Source organism: Nelumbo nucifera, chromosome 2 (assembly GCF_055504915.1).
Source record: "Nelumbo nucifera cultivar China Antique chromosome 2, China Antique-T2T, whole genome shotgun sequence".
NCBI classification, from domain to species: domain Eukaryota; kingdom Viridiplantae; phylum Streptophyta; class Magnoliopsida; order Proteales; family Nelumbonaceae; genus Nelumbo; species Nelumbo nucifera.
Window position 1 is genome coordinate 63,193,282 of NC_142650.1, and position 20,667 is coordinate 63,213,948.

Below are 20,667 nucleotides of genomic sequence, written 5' to 3' on the forward strand. Positions count from 1 at the left end.
ATTGGATGATCGAACCATCAACCAAAAAACCGAAGGCCAGAACGATTCTGTTTTCAAATCATTTTTTAAAACCATGATTTTAATACTTATCAATGAACAAATGGGCAGGGTTTAGAGAGAGAGAGCAATGACAATACAGGTGAGGCTTATTTGTGAAGTAACTCCCAATGTGAATGTTATCAATGGATTGGATTTTGATATATAATTCAATTACAGTAAAGTATGGTGATCCATTAATGCCAATACGATCCAATGATACCAATGTAACATTAGTATTCTACGTAATAATTATTAAGTAGAGGGAATAATTCATAGTGGGACCTAGTGTAGTAGTAAGATGACATCAGCATGCCATGTAATTATTATTATTATTATTATATTTTTTATGTAAGTATTATTAGAATAGAGTAATTGAAGCCAGTTTTATACATTTACAATTTTTTTGGATATTTTAATACAGTTTTATACATCTATTAAGGGAGGTATTTGACAACATGGTTTTGTTGTTTGGACAGAAAAAACCGACCATGTTCCCGAATACCCCCCAAATGGTTATTGAATCATCCCATTCAATCCAATAATACATTTTTCTTTAATCCATTTAAATTCAATAAACTTTTTTCTTGGTTGAATAAATTCAATTAATGAACTTAATGGATGTCCAAATCCAACATAATTTGATTGGATCCACATTGGAACAGATCAAAATCCAATCCATCGACACCCTATATTTTTTTCTGGAAATGCGAGAAGCCTTAGGCTGTATTTGATTTGAAAGAAAAAGGTAGAGAATGATCATTTGACTAATCCTGTTTAAGTTTTTTTTTTTTTTTCCTGATATGAATAAAATCAAACTCCACCACTCACTGGTCTAATTTAATTTAGACAATCATATCTCCCTTTTATTAGATTTCTCACCTTTCTTTTTTCTCTTTACACTCAGTTTGGAAAGAGTATGAATACAAATATGTACAAAATAAATTTATACAAAATAATATAAAATACATAATTTTACATTCTATAAATTTGTATTTATATATACAATACAAATTCATACAAATATATACAATACAAATTCATACAAAACAAACTCCAAACTGAGCCTTAGGCTTAATTTGTTTGCGATAAGAATTTTACTGGTATAATTGCACGAGAACACAAATATATTAAATATAAATACTAGTTTACTTTTGCTTGATATTTGACTATCTTATTTATTTATTTGTGAGAAGTCAAATAAAATGATCCCCACCTTACATGAAAGAGAATTAATATAGGAAGATGGTTTGGGAATGAAGTAGGAAAATTGATGTCGGTAAAGGCGGAGCAAAATTTGCACTGCAAGTGAGTGTTAACGATACAAAAATTACAATTTCATTTTAAATAGGAGTACAGATTATAATTTCAAAAGATGCAAAATTGATTGTATCGCGCATTCAGATTTACAGGGCTACAAATTAATCATGATTACGGGAAACGCAATCAAATCCAACGTTTTAATTTACCACTGCAGAAGGCTAGAAGTGCAGATGGAAGAGACCTAGAGATTAGTAATAAAAGGAAATTGTGAGGGGTTGTTTGAAATTATAAGAAAAGATTCATGGCGTCGGGCTACCGCCATTTGCTGTATCTCTTCTTTACATAATTACATGAATTATAGTCAACGCCAGTCAACGCTGTTATGTCAAAACTGGAGAAGATCGAAGATAATTACTGATTAGAGGAAGGAGATGGAGAACTGGAATAGACAAGGCCTCAATTCTAGGGAAATGACGGAAAGAACCTTTTTAATTATAAAATGATCCCTGCTTCATATTCTTCTTCGTTTTTTAGTCCTTTCTTCATTTGAGACATTTTTACGACCGACCCTTTAATAGCGGAAATCTCTTCGACGTCGGCCGTAGAAGAAAGAGAAAAGAAGCTCGATTTTTATTTCCTTCTTCTTCCTTTCTTCTTCGTCAGCTTTGTCCCTCTTTCTGCAGAAAATTTATCCTTCGATCTGATCTCATCTGGTCGTTGACGTGGGTACGTTTCGATCCACTCGAACTCCTCGTTGTTGAATTAGGCTTCAATTTGAGCTCGTCCGATGCTTTGGCGGGGTTTCTTTCTAAAATCCCTAGATTTTCGATCAGATTAGGGTTTCGGAACTGATTGTTCCGTCATGTGTTTTTCTTTCAAATGAAAGTTTTGTAGTTGTACGGTTAGGTGAACCGCTTAATTCGGTTTTGGTTGGGGTTTGATTGTTCTCTTACAAGTTTGGTTGCTTCAGTCCGAATTTATTCTGAATTATGTTGAAATTGATATCATTTTCTCTGTTTTCGTTCATACATTTATTTCAGTTCTCGTATTTTGCTTCTTACACTGTTACCGGGCTTTTCTCTTTCGTGTTTGCAATTTAATTTCATGTCCACGTCGAGCTCATCTGGGTGTAGTTGTCAGTCTTGTCGATGCTCTCGTAGCTAATATTCTTTGTTGTGCGTTTGGAAGTCTCCGCCTTCGTTCTTTTTTTCTTATTTCTTTAAATTCTACCACATTTCCAGAAATTTAGTTATCAGTGTCTTCACAAGGATCGAGTCCTAGGAATCAGTTCAAATGAGCTCATGAATTTTGGTTTCCAGTTCAAGTACATTTTGTAATATTGCCTTATTGCTTCGCAGGTTTAATTTGATCATCTTCTCCATAGGGTTCTATGGCAGGATTAGCGGGCCAGAGTATGGTTCTTGAACTACTTGGATGGGTTGTCAAGTAGGGAGTCGAATTTCTGGTATAAGCCGTAACAGTTGATTCTGAGTAATGGCAGGAAGTACTAGATTTGAGTTGGCTTCAGGTAGTCCAGAGGGATCGGCTTTTGCTGGCACCTATCCAAATGGCCAAAGGGGAAACTACAGTGCTAGCTTGGATAGGTCAAGGAGCTTCCGGGAGGGTATGGAGAACCGGATGCTAAGTTCTGGCTCTGGTTCATCCAGAGGGACTACCGCGTTGTCAGCAAATTTGCAGTCTTTGTTCCAGTGTCTGACAATGGAGCCAATTACGTTGGGTAACAAGAAAGCCTTCGAAGATTTAAGGAAGTCTCTTTGTGTTTCTCTTGGAGGTACCTCCGACGAGCAACTTCTTGGATCTTCCATCTCCAAGCCTTTTTCTCCAGCATTTATAGGGTCCCTAAAACATTTTAAAGCAACTGCACAGGATGTCTATAGAAAGGCCAGGTAACTTTCCTTTTTTCATATAATCACAACTATGCACATTATATTTCTTCTCAACTTAATCATGACCCTTGTATATACATGAAAAACCATGCTTCTCTAGCTTGTACCTTCTATCCTGGTTAGACATGGTATTTGAAACTGTTTCTTATGTCACTTGAGTTCCTTTGTATCTTTCGTTCCCATAAATCCTACGGATGCCCATAATAACATTATTGTATTATCAGACCCTAGGCATATAGAAGACTTGTTTAGGGATGAGTTGGGATGTAGTTAGTTATGGCCACTTGTAACTGGAGCATTCATGTGACCTTGAGTAGTAGTTGCCAACTGAAGATGTAATATCTTTTTATCAGGGATAGGGCGAAAACCTTGAGTGAATCCTTAAGCAAATTGGACGAGTATTGTGAAGTCCTTGACTCCAGGAAGCAGCGGAGGAGCGAACTCTTATCAAATGAAAGGTCAAGTGGGACAAATTTGTTGAAGATGGGTAGTCAGACACATCAAAACCGTCCAGACCTTGTAGGTCAACGGCTGGAGGAGAGGACTAAGAATGTTGTTCCAAATAAGCGTGTTCGCACATCGGTGGCTGAAGTACGGGTTTGTATTTGAAAAAAAAGTTCAGAGGTGTAATCTTTGGTTGCACCTTATCTGAAAACTTTGTCTACTGCCTTCTAAAGCTAACTTTACTTGCTTAGGATGATTTTGCATGTTTAAATGGAATTATCTATCATGGACGTAAATCTTCCTCATGATCTCCCTCAGTTTGAAAGGCCAAAATCTAAAATTGAGCTTTTGCTACATATAAAAAAATTGAGCTGTGTATCTTGCACATACTTTAGGCATATGCTTCTTGCACATAGAAGTTGTCACCGGACATTTAAATGTTCTTTTTCAATCCTTAGTTTTTTGGTGATTATTCTGAGACATACTTCATTGATTTTGTTTCAATTCAGGCTGAAGGTCGGACTACTAACCTCTCAAGGCCACCTGTTGTCACGGAAAAGGATAGAGATATGCTTAGGGCTGGTAATGGGAGTTCTGTTCAGGTTGAAGAAAAGATCCGTGGACTCCCTGCTGGAGGGGAGGGGTGGGACAAAAAAATGAAAAGGAAACGATCTGTAGGCACAGTGGTCACAAGAGCTATGGATGGAGAACGTGAAATTAAAAGAACAATGCATCAAAAGCTTGCAAATGATTCTAGGTCACGAGCTTGTGATATCCATGGCCTCCGGTAACCTTTTTTTGTTATATTTGATATTATATGATTCCTTACTGTTTGCCAAATAGTTGGATCAAGACATCTCTACCATATGCCAGAATTTGTCTATTTCTAGTTTTCTTTATGAAGTTGCTTGCTGTTTCATTATTTCATAAACTGCACTTTTTCTGTTATCATAGGAAGTTCAAAAGTTAGGTTTGAAAACAAATTCCATATAAAATTTAAAGCTTGATGTAAATGAACTATGATTGCAAATTTACTTTCATGTAGGATTGTTGGACATGTAAATTTATAAATTGTCTCTTTATCTTGACCATTTGACCTTTTCCTGCTATTGTGAGGACATTGAAATGAAATATAGAAATTTCTGCACATATTTTTGGTTTGTCATTTTCTCCTCTACCCAGACCTTATTTTCTGGTAAATGACTGATTATACCAAAAGCACAAAAAAAGGGGGGAAAGTGACTGGGTAAGGTAGTAATTCACACATATCGGATTGGAATAAAATCCAAACATCTGTCAACTAGATTAATTCTTCACCAAGATAAGGTCTTTGTGCTTTAGGAGACCTGGAGCAATGATACCACTTGACCAGCACCAAAACTACCCTCAAGCATTGCATCCTCTAAATCAAAGACCACTAAAAACTTCTAGACGTTTTCTTGTTCTTCAAAATCTTCTTGCTTGGTTTAATCCCAAAGAGTCCCCCTTTTAGTCTAGCAAAAGCCTTTGAAACCAACGCTAGGGCCTGATCCGTATCCTTAGTTGAGAAAAAATCAGCCCAACTCCTTTGGTTGCTTACTCTCAGAACTTACCCCCATGTTAAACTCAGAGAAATAGAAGGGATCAAAGTAGCCTACCTCCGAAGCACACTTTTACTCCAACATAATACGCCTGAGGGAGATGCAAACAACAAACTCTTTCTCTGACTCCAAGAGCAAAAAAGTGCTTTCCTTACCTTTTCCTGAACGAGGCGAAGTGGAGATAACTCCCAGATGATACTATGGTTTTTTTTGATGCTCCAGGCAAGTAATTTGAGGGCTACTTTAAAATGTTTCGAGATGTTTGCAGGTCTGAAATTAATTTAAATAAGAGTGTGATGATCCAGGTAGGGGATATTTCCCAATCATTTCTTGAGGACTCTGTGGTGACTTTGGGATGCCTAGTGGGTGAGTTCTCTTAAACATATTTGGCTTTTAATTGGTGCAAAAGCAGCTGCACCATCCATGTGGCAACTGCTGTTGGACAGAGTAGATTAAAAGTTGGCAGGTTGGAAGGGGAAGTATTTATCTCTTGGTGGTAGAATTACACATATTATTCCCTTTTAACTGTTGGTAAAATGGTTACTGGATTCTGGAATTTGCTGTGAGCTAATACTTTTGTCATTCTGGTTCTTGATATTCCAAATATATATTTCCCCTCTATCTGTTGGTGAAATGGTTACTGGATTCTCGAATTTTCTGTTCATGAAATTGTTGGTTTGGTTGATGATGAAGCTTCTCTTTTATCAACCAGACTATAGTAATGCTATGGATACTCATTCTACTTATACTTGCTTTTGTGCTTGGTTTTCATCTGATATACATTTACTTTCTCTTGAAGGTTTAGTTATTTTGCTTCCTTGTTCTCTTGGCACATCTGTATTGAATGATTACTTGAATCTCCTATATGCATTTTTCCCGTCCGAGAAGTGAAATATGAATTCTGCTATTTACAGATCTGGACCCTCTAATGGGATTAGTGGAATCAACAAGTTGGATGGTACATCCCAGTCTACTAGTTCAAATACACACACAATACCCAAGACTGATATGGAAAATGTCTCCCTTCCAAGGGACCGTGCGACTGGATTGGATAAGGAGAGAAGTGTAGCAAAGGGAAATAACAAGTATGCATTCCACAGTTATATTTATGTTACTTTGCTGTTCCGCAGTAGAGATGAAGAACTACTCTATTCACAAACTAGAAGTGACTGCTGTTGGAATTCTGGAGCATTATTGAGTTTTCATTACATTTCTTGAACCACTCGACATCCAATGTTCTGTTGACCTTTTCATTTTATGATAGAAAGGTTTTTGATACACTTGTGAACTTGTCATCCAGGTTAAATATTCGTGATGAAACTCAGATGGGCAGCTTCAGTCCAGTTACAAAAGGAAAGGCTTCTAGAGCACCAAGAAATGGTTCTGTTGCAGTGCAAAACTCATCTCCTACCTTCCACCGCATGCCTGGAGCTCATGATGGGTGGGAACAATCTCAAAACCTGAATAAAATCCAGTCCATGAATGGGACAATCAATCGCAAACGTCCCATGCCTGCTGGATCATCTTCACCCCCCATGGCCCAATGGGTTGGTCAGAGGCCACATAAAATCTCACGAACAAGAAGGGCAAATCTTGTTTCTCCTGTTTCAAACCCTGATGATACTCAGATATTATCTGATGGCTTTCCAACTTCGGATATTGGTAGTAGATTAACATCTAATGAGACTAATGGATCTGTACTTGTGAGGAGTATGTCCAACAATACACAACAATTAAAGATGAAACTTGAGAATGTTCCTTCTCCAGCAAGATTGTCTGAAAGTGAAGAATCTGGTGCGGGTGAAAACAAAATGAGGGACAAAGGGGTAGATAATGGAAACATAGAGGACAGAGGCATGAATGCAGTTAAAGTTGGAACCTTCATGTTGCAGAAGAAGAATAAAATGCTTGTTAAGGAAGAAATTGGAGATGGTGTCCGGAGACAAGGAAGGAGTGGAAGGGGTTCATCCTTGTCAAGAGCATGTGTTCCTCCAATTAGAGAAAAACTGGAGAATGCAGCCACAGCAAAGCCCCTGCGAAGCACAAAGCCTGGTTCTGACAAGAATGAAAGGTGTTGAATATATATATATATTTTCCAGTTTCATGGTTGTTTGTTTTTGATGTAGTTCTCATTATTGGTTTATCACAAATTTGTCTGATTCAGTAAATCAGGTCGTCCTCCTTCAAAAAAACTATCAGATCGCAAGGCTTTCGCTCGTCCTGGACATACCAGTGGTTCCTCAGATATCACAGGTGCTAATTAGAGCTATTCATTTAATGCGTTTTCTGTTACTGATAAAAAAGGCTTTCATGTGTGTCAATAATTGGCATACATGCCTTATATACTACTGATTACAAAACCTCAGATACTTCTAAAAATATTAAAATACTGCACTGTCCAGTGAGATTTTTGAAGAAGGGTGAGTTCTAACTCTTTTTGAGAGATTGCATATCTGGAAAATTTATACTTTTTTATTGGAAAATCTTGACCTCTGCACAAAAGTTTGCTGTTTCTATTTTATATTCAATAGAATTAAACTCAGTTTTCCTATTTTCAGCCAGTTGTCTCCTTAGTGGACCTTTTTCTTCCTTTCTTTTATGTCGGATCCTCAGTGGGCTGTCAGTAGAGTCAGATTCATTTTGTTCAATGGAAGGGATATTGATCAATACAAAATTGTTTGCAGCATTCAGTTAATTGAGGGATTGCTGACTGAGCTTTTTTTTAATACCGATACTTTTTGTACTTATTTATTTTTCTTAATTTCACACTTGGATTTCAAGAAAAAGACCATGAAAAAGTGAAAGAAATGAAATCTCCAAAGTAGTGTAACTTAATATTTTTGACGATGAAATTTGACATCATAGTTTGAATGTTATACTACAGGTGAATCGGATGATGACCATGAAGAACTTTTAGAAGCTGCTAATTCTGCTCGTAATGCCAGCTGTATGCATCTGGCCTAAATTTCTTTTGCTTTCATGACTAAGGCATCTTTTCCTTTTGTTTATGAGGTGTCATCAGTATGCTTTTATTTCTTAATGTACTACAGATATTGCCTGTTCTAGTTCATTCTGGAAGAAAATGGAACCGCTTTTTGCTTCTGTCAGTGCAGAGAACTTGGCCTACTTGAGGAAACAGGTAAAATGGATCTACATTATTTACCTAGTGCTTTTGGTCATTTTTTTCCCAATTTTGACTTAGTGATTCTTACAATCTCAATTTCCTTGTATCCATTTTTGGGTGGTCAGCTAACTTTTGCAGAGCAGCTTGATGAAAGTCTGTTTCACATGTTTTGTTCTGACTCTGATGTTCTGGTATTGTCTCTTGACAACTTTTTTCAGAATTTCAATGATAAAAATGGCATTTATTGGACCGTTCATGCTGCCTTTTTTATTGATAATGAAGCATATGATAGTGAGTGTACAAATTATCCATCCTGATTCACAAGGAGGATAAATAACGGGATATGAAAAGCCCAATATAAATCCAGATGCTTGTGCCACTGTACAAATACAAATAGGCCTATATAAAAAGTGTATTTGAGAACATATACCAGTTATGGTCTATGTTAGTTAGTTTGCCTTCCATTTGATAAGATAGGGCTGCAAATGTTAATCTGATTTGAATCCAATTTGTTTAAGTTGGATTCAGATATCTGTTTAGCTATAGTTGGATCAAATTGGATCTGAAAATATGATCTGTTTATTAATCAGACTGAATTCAGATATTGGTTGATCTGATCCTATTATGGTATGCATATGCAAAATATTATTTTTTACTATTAAAGTTTTTAGAATTAAATGATAATTGGGATTAGATATACTTATTTTTTTCTGTTTAATATATATTTTTGTTTGTATTTAACATTACAAATATATGCTAATTTTACATAGATTTATTAATATTTTAGTTGAATTGGATATCTCCATATGTGAACGAATTGAATTCGAATATGTGTTTTACATATCTGTCCGATAATGGATTGAAATTGGATATTTTGGACTCTTATTGGATTGGATTCACATATACCCCAACACAAATTCGATCCATTCCATTTGCAGCCCTATAAGAGGGTGGGATGATTAGGTGAAGAAGAATTTTTTGATGTGGATGCTTTGGTAGGGGGCCTCCCTCAAAAGGTGAAAATCCACCAAGGGCCTCCAAGTGCTTTTCTCATCCATTCTATAACAAGCTGTTTATCACCTTCTGTTGGTCAACTCAATAAAGCCTCATCCTTACCATGTGGTGTCAGCTACTGACCCTCTACAATCATCCTCTTGAATCCCAATGACAAGGAGGGCCTAATGTGAGTAGGAGATCCAGCATTTCTGCAATTCAACTTATATTCTGTTTCTTTTTCACCTTGCTTATCTTCAGATGGAGTTAAGACTTCAATACATGGAAATTGTTTATCTTTTTGTTAACCTCGTCCATCATGGTTCATTATTTTACATTGATCTCTAACCAAATAAAAGTAGAAACCAAGGAAACTGTTTACTCTGTTTTGATGTTATAGCCAAACCCATATAGTTGGGACAAGGCTTAGATAATGATGATGATATGATTCCATACATGTGATGTGACCTATGGGTCTCCTTCTAGCAGTTCTGAGGTTTTTCTGCTTTCTCAGGGTGAGCTTGTGCATGAAGAAAAGTCATTGTCTCAACCTCCTCTTTCTGGAGAAATTCAAGGTAGCCAGCTAAATGGAACCAGTTCCAATAAATCAGCCAGGACTGTAGATTTGGTTTATAAGTTACAGGACAGTGATACTTTAAATGGAAGGTTAGATACAGAACGAAGGTTTGACATGGTTACTCCATTGTACCAAAGAGTTCTCTCAGCATTGATCGAAGAGGATGGACATGAAGAATTTGACCATGATAGTGAAAGGCAAAGTGTTTCTTTTCAATATGGTGAAGATTCTTCTTATGGTACATGTATGAATATTGACTTTGAACCTAAAGATGGGGACATGATAGAATCTGAAATTGAGTCTGAGTTGGATGTTAGGCCTGAAAAGCAATATTCATTGGACACATTTTCATGTGATGGGAGTACTGCTTCTAATAGCTTTAGAAGCCCAAACATCCAGAAACCTTTATATAGTGATGAACAGTGGCAAGGAGATGATGGTTTAGTACATTCAGAGGTTGGAGTTGCATCTGGCTGTGTTCGAACAAATTTAGATGGGTCCCAACATTCTCATACAGATACTTCTAGCATTTCTTCGTTTGAGTTCCAATATCAACATATGTCTCTGAATGACAGACTCTTGTTGGAGCTGCAGAGTATTGGCCTCTATGTGGAAATGGTGGTAAGTTCCATCACAAATAAGCAAAGTATTTGTTGAACATGATACTTACTATTTAATGAAAAAATGTTTTTGAAACCCTTTTATATTTTTTGTTTTTTTGTATTACTTTTGGAGACTCCTTGTGGAGGTTTTTGCCACAGGCAAACTTTAATTGTTAGACATTTTATAGTTTTATTGCATAGTGATACTATTTCTTTAATTAGAAAACTGTGGTTACTTTCAAATATCTAATTTAGATTCTTTGTTTTCCTAGCCTGATCTGGCAGAGGGAGAAGAAGAGATAAATAACAACATCGTTAAACTTAAGAAGGGGCTTTACCGACAGGTTCTGTTGCACCACTGTCTCTCTTTTCTATAGTTTTTTTTTTCTTAACTATGTTGAATAGAAGAGGCAGTTCCTTAAGGTTTTCTTCTGTATGCAAATTGTTTGAGTCCCTTTTGAGTCAAATTCTCTGTGTATGTCTATTGAGAAACTTATTTTCCTTATTCAAATTTTTATTGATTTGGATAGGTAGGGAAAAAGAAAAGTCATTTGTCCAAAATAGACAAGGCTATTCAAGAAGAGAGAGAGATGGAAGAACGGTAGGATTCTCCACAATCTGGATATTTCTTTTTCTTTTTTTTTTTTTCTGCTAGTCATTGTAGTGAATAGAAAGATGATTATATTGCAATGATGGAACACCTTGGCTATTCAAGAAATTGTATGGCAAGGGAATCAGTGTTACATGGACATGGACACGAGAATCGGAATTCGATGTTTGTCCAAGAACCTGAACCTGACTTGGCAAGATGAGGAAACATTTACTCTTGAACACATTTATGGAGAAGCATATACTATTAAAATAATTCATATTTTTGAATTCTAACATTATATACCTAAAAAAGTGTTGCCTTTGTTAGTAGGTGACATTTAATACAAAAAGTGGATTCATCGTGTAGATTAACTGTTCATTTATGGCAATAAGCTAGGGGATAAAAAGGAACTGTTATGTAGAAGTGCCATTGGACTGTCGGATTAAAATGTGTGTCTGACACAATCCGGCATGTTTAAGGAGGGTAAATGCAACACTGAGACAAATACATAACAGCACTAGGCTGGCCTTTCAAACATACGACAGTCTGAATGTTTCTTGTATTAATTTAATTTTTTTTTGACCTTATCGAATTTAACACTTGCATCATACTTTAGACCTTTTGCCCTTAAATAACACACATTGTTTAATGTGCAGAAAACTTGAGGAACTTGCAATGTACAAACTTACTGAGAGAGCTTATAGGAAGCAACTGGTAATTCTTATATTTGTATACTTTTTTTTTCTGTTTTCATTGGTAGTGATTTAATTGATTCTTTTACTGAAAAATTGTAAACCATATGTTGCCACCTATACCCAATATCTGAGCTGGGTCCCCTGGTCAATATCTGAGCTGGGTCCCCTAGTGTTCCAGTATCATATCCAATAAATATCAGATTAGATACCAGATACTGCATGCATACTTCTAGATGTATTCTATAGCATTAACAATTTAAAAATCATAAGGTGGTATGTTCAACAATTTATACTATAAAATATCTTTATATGTTAGACATTTAATTAAATATGGCAAGGTATACATCTTGAGATATGATATTTAGCTTCAAAAGCTAGATATAAACACATGATATATTACATGGGATACCTGTATCCGTATCCGTGTCCAGGAACTGTTTCCTGTATCTGTGTTTGTGACCATATCCATATTTGGGCATCATAGTGATTTAGGATGGGGTGGCATCCTACAAACTTCAGATCTGGACGTGGGATTTGTAGGGGTGAAGAAGGGTTTCAGGTGATTTAGGATGAAGAATAAGGGTAGAAAAACAATTAGAAGCTTGCTGTCAACCAAAGAATAAGCAAAATATTTTTTTTTATTGGAAACGGTAACTTTTATTCATTAAATCATAAGAATTACACACCAGACATTCCATTGCTGGAGTACTGATCCCATAAACAATTCCACTCTTACAATACAGCCCAAAGAAGATCACTCCTGTTTGATCCTTGTTTGGCTAATGCATCAGCCAGGCTATTGGCCGTTCTTCTAACCCATTTGGAATCTGCTTCAAGTTCCTCTGTTAGACTCCATACTTCTGTCATAGCTTGCCAGTGATTCCAGGTTTCCAAGGTTCCTGCTTTCATCCAGTCTATTACTATCCTTGAATCCCCTTACCACTTCAATATGATGTAGTCCCATCTGTTTTTGCTAGTCTCAGTCCTTGTAGTAAAGCTAACACCTCAGCTCTTAACGAGTCACCCAGTCCTATAGGCCCCCAAAAAAGAGCCAAGGTTTTTCCTTTCCCATCTCTAAAAACTCCCCCTACACTCGAAGGCCCTGGTTACCAAGTGAGCTCCCATCGAAATTCATCTTTATTCTTTGTTGTGTACAAACTGCCCAACTCTGTTGAATTGCTGAAATGGATCTTGAAGTATTTTCTACTGAACTCCATCCCCTAATTGTATCATCCACTAAGAACTCTTTAAACAAGTTAACTGTCTTTACCCAATGTACTCTACCTTAATAGTAATGCAATCAATCAAATCCTCCCTGGGTTTTCTTTTTCCTAGAAAAGTTCCCCTAATTGTATCATCCACTAAGAACTCCTTAAACAAGTTAACTGTTTTTACCCAATGTACTCTACCTTAATAGTGATGCAATCAATCAAATGCTCCCTGGAATTTCTTTTTCCTAGAAAAGTCCTATTATATCTTTTCTCCCACGCCGCCCATAAGACTGCAACTCTTTGTGGCTCTCCATAACATCCTTCCCCTTTTCTTTGGTTGCCTAAAGAAGCTTGCTTCAAAGAGGCTACATTTGGGGGGGGGGAATCCACCTGCAAACAAAGAGAGAAGAAAGCCATTCCCAAATAAATGAGACAAAGTGCAGCAGATTAATAGGTGCTCAGTAGTCTCACCACAAGCAAAGCAAAGGAAACAGACATGAGGGGAGAGGCACTGATTTGACCTTCTTTTCTGAAGTACATTACAGGTTGGTTCACAGTTGCAGAGTTACTTTCCCTACCTTTATAGTCTAGCATACTGTTGCACCTCCAAATGTTGCATTTTTAATGTGGAGAGCAGTCCTAAACAAATGCCTGATAGCAGATAATTTGGTGAAGAGTATGACAGTGAGCAGCACTTTGTGCATCATGTGTAATGAAGGCACAGAAGCTGTGAATCACTTGTTTCTGTACTGTAACTTGCTAGGAGGCTGTGGGTCAGGATGTTGGGCCATTTTTAGAGTGCAAGTATGTTTTCCAGCAATGTAGAGGCACTTACGGAGTTGGCAACTGAAAGTTCTTAGTAGAAAAGGGAAGGTCATATAGGGAGCAATTCCACTAGTGTTAATGTTGACCATCTGGACTGAAAGGAATGTCGGATATTTGACAATATATATATTTTTGTGATAAAAAGGTAGAATTTATTATTATATTTCAGATTAGAAGTTACATAACTGTGGGAATATTTTTTTTTTTTTTGAGAAAATTTAACTGAACTGTGGGAATATTACCTCCCTCAAGAGTACATCAATGTGTAGATATTACCCATTCCCAAGGTGCAAAAGATTACATTTTAGCTCAAAGCATCTGCTGCCTATTTATCCCTTGTTTAGATAATGTGTCTGCCATCTCATTTTCTGTTCTTCTCACCCACTTAAAAGTAACACTTAACTCCCTTGTTAAGCATTCAATTTCCCTAATGGTGTGTCTGTAAATCCATGGGCTTGACTGAGGAATTTTGTCCAAGAAATAACCACCTGGGAGTGAGTTCCCTTCCATTTCCAACAGCTGGAATCCAAACTGCTTTGAAAACTTTAAGCCATGAAGTAAAACAATAATTCTGCTAGACTGCTATCAATGAGTCACCTTGCTCCAAGGGGCCTGAATACAATGCTAATACCTTCTGAGTCTCGAAAAACACTGCCTAATCCAGCCCTTCCTTCATTTCCCAGAAAGATTCCATCAAGGTTACATTTTACAATGTTTCTGGTGGTCTCCAATCCATGGTTTTTCTTTCCTTTTCTTGAGTCAATTATGCCACTTCCCTCTTGTTTCTTGTTTTAATATAATACTTCACCTTTTTCAACATAAAAGAAAAAGAAAAACTCTCTACACTCATAATAGTGTACCAGTTATAGACAAAATCTTTCCACTCAATGACCTTGGAATCACTAAGAGCAAGTGCTTAATTCGTGAGAAAACTGATAACATCAGTGCAGATGCACTAAAGGCTTCCCAGTTCTCTCAAATGTCTTACTATTTCTTTCTTTCCAAATTGCCCTAGAAATAGTAAATGGAATCAATGTCCTAAGCAATGAGTCTCTGCCACTCATAGAACAACCTGGCCGCTGGAACTACAACAAAGTTCTTGGACAGGAACAAATGGTTCACTGACTCTGTTGATTAACAAGTACTACAGGTATTCTGTAGCTTCATTCTTCCCATGATGGTTCGAGTGGTAAGTAGAAAGCACTTTGTGTAGAGAACCAGCCACATGAAAGCCTCAAACCTGAGGGTTACCCTTGATGCAGTAGGGCTGGAACAAACTAACACAAGACAGAAAGAGAGAGGAAGAGAGAGTAGAAAGGGTAGAGAAAGAGAAAAGAGAGAGAAATCCCAAGGAATCACTCCAAGGGGTCCTAGAATCACTCTAGGGTTTGTAGGAATCACTCCATACAGCAAGAGAGCTCTTAAGAAATCTTCATTCATTCATTAGCCTCAAAAGGAAGAGAATACATCTATTTATAGAGTGACTTGTGTGGCCCGGAACACTGTTCACAATAATTACAAAAAGTGCCACTCTTTGTCTTGTGCAACAAGAAACACAATAACTTTCTATCTACTAATGCAAATAAACTGAAAGTTGAAAGACAAGCACTACTAAGCTATAGGAACAAGATGCTATAGCCCAAGTCCACATTGGGCTGGTCAAAATGACGAAAATACCCTTGACTAGATCAGTCCAAGTCCCAAGAGTCTTCTCCATGCCAAATCAGAACCTGTTTGTTGGCCTTCTTCTTACAGGAATAGGCCTTATAATGCATAGACCGATCTCCATCAACCCTCCTACCCTAAAGGTCCTTGAACTTGTATAACTGTTAGCTGTGATGTTTCTTAGTTGAGGTTAAGTGACCTGGACCATGGTTACTCCTGTAGAAAGAAGGGGATGCCCAGGGGGTGGGGGAGGGATGAAGTGGTGTCTAGTGTATGTTTTGGGTGGGAAGTGGGCCTAGTTTGTTTCAGTGGAATTAGAGCAATATTTGACTCTTTAAGAACTCTGTTGGTCCTCTATCCCGAATGGCTTCAGAGGGATCTGCTACTTCTGCTTAGGGCGTAGGGACCAAGGTGACATTTTTCTTGATCCATGCTTTGCTACATTTCATTTGTATTTTTTCTATATCTGATTATTCTCACAAATCAATTAGCTTGTATCTTTGTATAGGGGAGACTCCTCCTATAGGCTTGTATTCTTATGATTCTACCTATACATGAAATTAGTATAACCTAGACTTGCAGATTTTATAAGAGAGGAGGTAAGTGATGCTTCTTTGAGAACCTGAGGTAGGATTATACTTAAGAAACCTTGTGAGGTATATCTAAAATGGTCAAAAAAATGCAACTGAGGTTTCTGCAAAGTTGTCTTTTCTTGCCAATTGTGTAGAAGTATCTATAGATAAAACAAAAACTATCTTTTATAAAAGGCTTACCATATGTGTACAGGAAAGTTTAACCTCCAGTTTTACATGTGGAACTTTTGTGCATCCCTCTTGTCTTGCACATTCATTGTTCTAATGACCAATGTTTTAAAAGGCATGGGAGGCATATGCTTGGAGGTGCACCTCCAGGCGAGGCACCCCCAAAAGGACCTGAAGTGCATGCCAGAGGGCGTTGATCCCACATGAGGAACATGCCTAAAACACCTTTTGCATGAGGCGTGCTAGAGGCATATGCTTCATGTGCCTCATGCATGTCTCATGCAAAAAGAAAGGAAAGGTAGGGAAAGAAAAAGAAGAAACAAAAAACAAGACAGTTTTCATAAAAAAAGTAACAAGATAAGATCCCCTTTCCTCTTCTTGAGGAGGCTTACACCTCTTGTGTTCTGAACTCAACCTCATGCCTCCAATTAGTGGAATGCTTTGCGTCACACCTCTACGTTTTAAAACATTGCTAATGACCATTAGAACGTGGTTTTGTTCAACATTTAGAAATGATATTTTTTTGACTGTGTTTCAATTTTGGATTTGAAAAACGTATGAAGGTATAAAGTGGATAAGCTATTCTAATTGTTGAGCTATTATGTGTTTTAGAGAATTTGAATTACTATCGTTTTCATTTTAGACCATGAAATGTATCTTTACCATCCTTGACAGGCCTGCCGAGGAAATCATCCTTCCAAGCATGGGGTCAGTAAGATCTCAAAGCAAGCTGCTTTGGCTTTTGCCCAGCGAACTCTTTCTAGATGTCACAATTTTGAGGATACAGGAAGAAGTTGCTTTAGTGAACCTGCATTTCGGGACGTTTTGTTTTCTCTACCTTTGTATGGAAGTAATACAAAATTTGCATATGCTGTTGGCTCTGGGGTGGCTACAAATACATATACTGAAGCTCAAAGCTGTCAACCAGAGCTTAGATCATCAGGTATGCTAATTTAAGTGCTTGTTTTTTTGATATAATGCCAATGAATGTCTTCATATCATAATTTATGATGTTCTGTTAAAACACATGCTCTGCTGAGGGGTAATTAGTTATTGTGGAACAGTTCACCTCTGCATGTCATGAAATACTAGAGAAAATATAGATATTTGATCAGGTTTTATTTTGAAAGTTAAAGCATTTCTCTCTATTCTTTACTCTGTTGGCCCCTGTTCCATATAGTTTCCTGATACGAAAAAGTGCTTCATAAGAGTTTTAGGGAAGAAAATGATTCATAACAATCTGCTTTTTCTCAGTTCAACTGCATTTTATTTATATATGGGTTTTTATCTGCAGCTACAGGTTCCTTTTCCAGTGGGGTTGATCAACATGGTCATCATAATGATAAGTTTGACAAGGGATTATCAGATGTATTTCAAACTCCTACTCACTCATCTGACCATGCTTTTGGAAAGCATGACCCGATAACAAACCGTGGGAAGAGGAAAGAAGTGCTGCTTGATGATGTTGTTGGCTCTGCTGGATCAAGAGGCACACCGGCTCTTGGAAACACCATTTTGGGTGGAACTAAAGGGAAGAGAAGTGAGAGAGAGAGGGATCAGAACAAAGATATATTAACAAGAACTTCTGTAGCAAAATCTGGCCGTCCATCATTGCAAAGTTTTAGGGGCGAGCGCAAAACAAAGACAAAGTCAAAGCAAAAAACAGCTCACTTATCAAATTCTGGAAATGGACTCCTTGGCAGGCTTACAGAAACAACACATCCTACATATCCTTCAGTGCGTGGATCCAGTGAAAAGGTCACAAACAGTACCAGTAAAATGAGTGAAGTGGGTTTGCCCCCTGGTAATGTTCCTCAGGATTTGTCTAAGGATATTGAGGAGCCCATTGACTTTTCAAACTTGCAGTTACATGAGTTAGACTCCATAGAAGAACTAGGTGTATCTAATGACCTTGGTGGGCATCAAGATCTCAGTTCTTGGTTGAACTTTGATGAAGATGGTTTGCAAGACCATGATTCAATGGGACTTGAAATACCTATGGATGACCTTTCTGAGTTAAACATGCTCATCTGAAGGAAGCACCTTGTACATCTGTCATAGTCAACAGTTATGGAAGAATGCTAAAGCTGTTGCGGAGATACAACTAACTACTTATATATGCCATACAAATGGGAACTTGTAATTATGGTAGTCCATTCTTTTGTATACTTCTTTCAAGAGGTTGTTGACAAGAGTCCTTATTGTTTATGTGATCTCAATAACTCCTTGTATCAAATGAATGTCTTTTCTAAGAGCCTTTGAAATTTGTTTTATTTAGGAGTTAGTATTTTTGAGCTTTTGTTTACCTCCTCACTTGATGTATCCTGGCCATGTCTGGGATCTTAGTGTGGATGCAAATTGTACATTAATTCCATTTATCAAAGAATTTTGAAGCCTTCATATGTAGCACATTTCAGATATACTTACGAATATGAAATGTTCTGAGATGCAGTTCACAGATAAGCTAGTTGTTATACATTACTGTTAATTGGTGTACCTATGATATGAAAAAGGTCCTATAGCTGTCTTGTTCCTACATGTGTATTTTGAAGCCCCAAACAATAACTTGTGGGGCTTGTTCTTGATTGGGCACTGCACAGCTCCTTGTTTTGCTTTCTGCTTAATAATAATAATAATAATAATAATAATAATAACTGTAAGCTAAAGGTAATGGGCTAAAGGTAATAATAATAATAATAATAATAATAATAATAATAATAATAATAATAATTTTCTGCAGTGTTGTTGCTTGTCCCTCCATTTGATATGCTAATATAACTGTAAGCTAAAGGTATCTCTCTTCAATAGATGTAGCCAACTTAATTTGGAATTTGCCATGGGATTGGGCTTTTTGCTCAATTTCTGCCGAGACTTTAGCAGTTGGATGTGTGCAGTTCAAGATGTTGACTAGTAACTTTTTGATCCTACAGCTTGATTTAGAAGAGATAAGCCTACAACTGAGATGGACCTTGTCTTTAGTTTGCAGATTTGTAGTGAAACTAAGTTCTTGACTATAGGGATCAAGAAGGCTCTTTCTATTACTCCAGTCAGTTGTACTATTTTGATAATCTTGCCTATAGTGAATTTGAGCTGTTTTATGTTAATGGGAGCAGGGGACTTGCAGAGTTTTATATTTTTATACTCAACGATGTTGATATGTTTTTCCTTTGCGTAGTTTCTTTGTTGTCATGATTGTCTACAGTTGTATCCTGTTTTCTTTTCCTAGCAGCCAGCTAATTTATTTCCTTTTCATGCATGACATGCTTTTCGAATGATTAGCGTGTATATGCAAGAGATGCCATCTTTCTTCCTGAAGTGACAATGGATCTGATTTTGACCATACATCTCTTGTTGAAAGTGGACATACTGCATCTGTTTTGCATGGGTGCTGTATTAAGTTTTATTGCTACTGTTGCGCAACTGTTGCCATCCCATACAACTTGAAGTAGGTTATGCCATCTACTTTATCTAGTTAAGATGAGCATTTAATGTTTCTTTTATGTTTTAAATCTTGATTTTTTTTATTGATGTGCAGGAAAGCCTTTTTATATTGCTGTTAAATTTGTCTGGGTCTGTGTATGGCCTTTCCCAATGTGCACTTACAGTAGAGCAATTCAGTGAGTGGATACAAATTTCCCATCTGCAAGTGGTACCACTCTAGCTTTTACCTTTGGGTTGTTTTCTACTTTCTATTTTGTTGTGTTTTATATTTCTAGTTTATGGTTCTTGTTTTCTGTTGTATCTGTTTTCTACAGTTTTTGCTACTTGTAGAATCCCTTTTGGTCTGCCATTTCAAAATCCTTTGAATGATTTATTTTCTTTTTTCAGTTTTAATAATGTTTGAGCATGGTTACTGATTCAGAAAAAAGAAAACTGCTTTGAAGTCTATAAACGAAAACAAGTACATTATAATGACGGCACTGTATTATAAATTTTTTGTATCGAGAGAACATAAGCTGTCTAACCTCAGGGATAATGACATGCTGTTCAATACTCTCAATTCAGATGCTTCAGTAACTGGTTGCTTTTTGGCTGACTGTTTTATCACTATCGTTTTCCTCTTAGTGGGGATCCTTGAATTTTTACCACTTTATCATCTTGATCCCGATCAAACCAACTTAAAGATGTCCTACAAAGACATGAATCTTTTGAAAGTTTAGTAAAGGTCATTCAAAGAGTCCTTATCAGGATGATTTCCTTTCTTTTAAATTTGTTTGCATTTCCTTCTTTCTAGACCGCCCTTATAATGTTATAGGGCATGGATCTGTTTCTTACTTTCTCTTTCTTGGTTGGATGCTTCATGTACCAGCTGCTGAGAGGCTCTCGCATAGCATGTTGAAAGCACCAGCTAAAAAAAAGGCCTCAAATAAGTATGCCATTAAAATCTGATAC

General features: G+C 36.9%; 1 protein-coding gene across 8 annotated transcripts; it reads left to right on the top strand.

Annotated features, from left to right (window-relative positions):
- The first annotated feature begins 1,893 nt into the window (after positions 1-1,893).
- LOC104607682 (uncharacterized) lies at positions 1,894-18,695 on the top strand. Of its 8 annotated transcripts, none has more exons than XM_010273364.3 (16): positions 1,894-2,025; positions 2,658-3,206; positions 3,560-3,803; positions 4,160-4,437; positions 6,145-6,315; positions 6,531-7,301; positions 7,395-7,483; positions 8,115-8,177; positions 8,281-8,369; positions 8,480-8,545; positions 9,862-10,545; positions 10,799-10,870; positions 11,057-11,127; positions 11,775-11,832; positions 16,951-17,218; positions 17,570-18,695. In XM_010273364.3, exons 2-16 carry the CDS (start codon positions 2,794-2,796, stop codon positions 18,307-18,309), a joined length of 4,077 nt encoding a protein of 1,358 aa, XP_010271666.1. In that variant the 5' UTR covers positions 1,894-2,025; positions 2,658-2,793; the 3' UTR covers positions 18,310-18,695. The 8 variants fall into 8 exon arrangements, with proteins under 8 accessions (XP_010271666.1, XP_010271669.1, XP_088754148.1 ...); XM_010273367.3 differs by having other exon boundaries at positions 17,576-18,695; XM_088898022.1 differs by having other exon boundaries at positions 4,160-4,407.
- Positions 18,696-20,667: the final 1,972 nt, after the last annotated feature.